Source organism: Pyrus communis, chromosome 11 (genome assembly GCF_041283825.1).
Source record: "Pyrus communis isolate YQ-2024b chromosome 11, ASM4128382v1, whole genome shotgun sequence".
NCBI lineage: Eukaryota > Viridiplantae > Streptophyta > Magnoliopsida > Rosales > Rosaceae > Pyrus > Pyrus communis.
The window spans coordinates 26,665,016-26,667,199 of NC_142575.1; the positions used below are offsets into that span (position 1 = coordinate 26,665,016).

The 2,184-nt window shown below is 41.8% G+C and overlaps 1 protein-coding gene across 1 annotated transcript; it reads right to left on the reverse strand.

Annotated features, from left to right (window-relative positions):
• Window positions 1-849: 849 nt before the first annotated feature.
• Window positions 850-1,895, reverse strand: LOC148693192 (uncharacterized). The gene is made up of 4 exons (XM_088680329.1): window positions 1,758-1,895; window positions 1,611-1,674; window positions 1,357-1,418; window positions 850-1,263 (listed from the first exon to the last, which is right to left on the reverse strand). Exons 1-4 carry the CDS (start codon window positions 1,893-1,895, stop codon window positions 850-852), a joined length of 678 nt encoding a protein of 225 aa, XP_088536455.1.
• Between the last annotated feature and the right edge of the window lie 289 nt (window positions 1,896-2,184).

Sequence of the window (2,184 nt, forward strand, 5' to 3'; positions counted from 1 at the left end):
GTCAAAAACCAGAATATTCCGTTAACTTTAACCCAACGTCGCTAGACTCCATTAGGAATATTCCGTCAACTTTGACAGAATATTCCGTCGTCTCCTACCTTAAGTCACCGGAATCCGGCGCTGGCCACCGCTGCGTCGCCAAATTCTGGAAAATCTTCAAACTCACTTTTCTCACTCATTTCTCAACCAAACTTCACAAAATTTATGTCAAAATGAAGCTTAGGACAAGGGAAAGAATTTTATACCACTTTGAAGCACCAAAAATGCCGGAATCTCGCCGGAGAAATCTCACAAAATTCGGCCAACTTTAGAACTTGCTATCCCAACGTCCAAAATCCTTCAAACTTGCTCTCCGAGCTTCGTGAGAAATTTTTAAGACTCTTTGTGATCTTAAAACTCGATAAAACCTCCACGATCACAAGCATGTGAACAGTTCCATCGACGGAGTCCATGGATTCAAAGGGTTTTCGAGGGTTCCAAGCCAAATCAAGGGTATGAGTGTGTTGGTTAGGTCACAAGGAACACAAAGAAGGTATTTGGAACCTCGATCCGTGCCACAATTGTAAGGTGTGAAGCTGTCCGTACAACATGGTGAAAATGGAAGAAGTGTCGAGAAGGATGAGAGAGACAGAACCAATGGTGCAAGTGTGTTTGTGTGGACGTGTGTGTGTGTGTGTTTAAACCAATCACCAAATCCAAAACGTAGCCCATTCACACACACGCAATCACTAACGAGTAAGGGCAAAAAAACGCCATTCTCGCACTATTGGTAAATTATTTCGGAACGGGCTATCACAACCTACCCCCTTATAAAAATTTTGTCCTCAATTATATAATAAAAACAATTCACTAATACTCGTAAAACAAGCGTGGATACATTTCTTCCATCAGCTCTTCTGTCTCCCAGGTGGCTTCCTCCACCGAGTAATTCGTCCACAAAACCTTCACCAAACGCACTGTCTTATTCCTCAGAACCTTATCTTTCCAGTCCAGTATAGTCACCGGCTCCTCGTCATAAGTCAAATCAGGATTAATTTCCAATGGCTGCGGAGGTAACATATGTGATGGATCTGAGACATAATGACAAAGCATCAAAACGTGAAATACATCATGCACTCTAGACAACTCCGAGGGTAACTCAAGTCTATAAGATACTTCGCTGATCTGCTTAATGATCTTGTATGGTCTGATATACCTGGGACTCAATTTCCCCTTTTTCCCGAACCATACAACACCTTTCCACATCGACAGCTTCAAGAATACCTAATCATTTACCTTATAGGTCCAATTAGTGGCATGTCTGTCTGCTAAACTCTTCTGACGATCCTGGGCCGCTTTCAGGTTAGACTTGATTACTTGAATATTTTGGGTAGTCTCATCCACTATCTCTGGGCCCTCCAAAACTCTGTCGCCTACCTCTAACCAACACAATGGTGTATGACATGATTTACCATACAATGCCTCGAAAGGTGACATACCAATGCTCAAATGGTAGCTGTTGTTATAGGTAAACTCCATCAGATTTAGACGTTTATGCCATGCATCGCCAAATTGCAAAAATAGAGGATCTCAACATATCCTCCAGTGTCTAAATGGTCATCTCAGATTACCCATCTGCTTGATGATGATAAGCCGTACTATACAGTAATCTCGAACCAAGAGCTTCTTGAAATGCTATCCAGAATTTAGAAGTAAATCTCAGATCTCGATTAGAGATGATGTTGACTGGTACACCATGGTATTTAGCGCTTCGACACAAAGAGCTCAGCTAATTGTTTCAGGGAAAACTTCTCTTGAATTGGAATAAAATGCAGGGACTTGGTGAGCCGATCAACCACTACCCAAACGCCATCATAACCATTCCGTGTATAGGGAAGCTTATACATGAAATCCATGGTAATATTTTCCTATTTCCATTGTGGAACGGGGAAGTGGCTGCATCCGTCCAAACTGCTTCTTTCTCTCAGCTTTAACCTGTTGTCATACAACACATCTGCTAACATACTCAACAATCTCTCTTTTTATACCCGGCCAATAGTAAAATGGTCGTATGGTATGATACATTTTAGTGCTTCCCAGATGCATATCATATGTCGATACGTATGCCTCATTCAGAACATCCCTCTTTAACTTCACGTTGTTCGGTACATGCATTCTACCTTCTAGCATGAGCATGCCATCTGA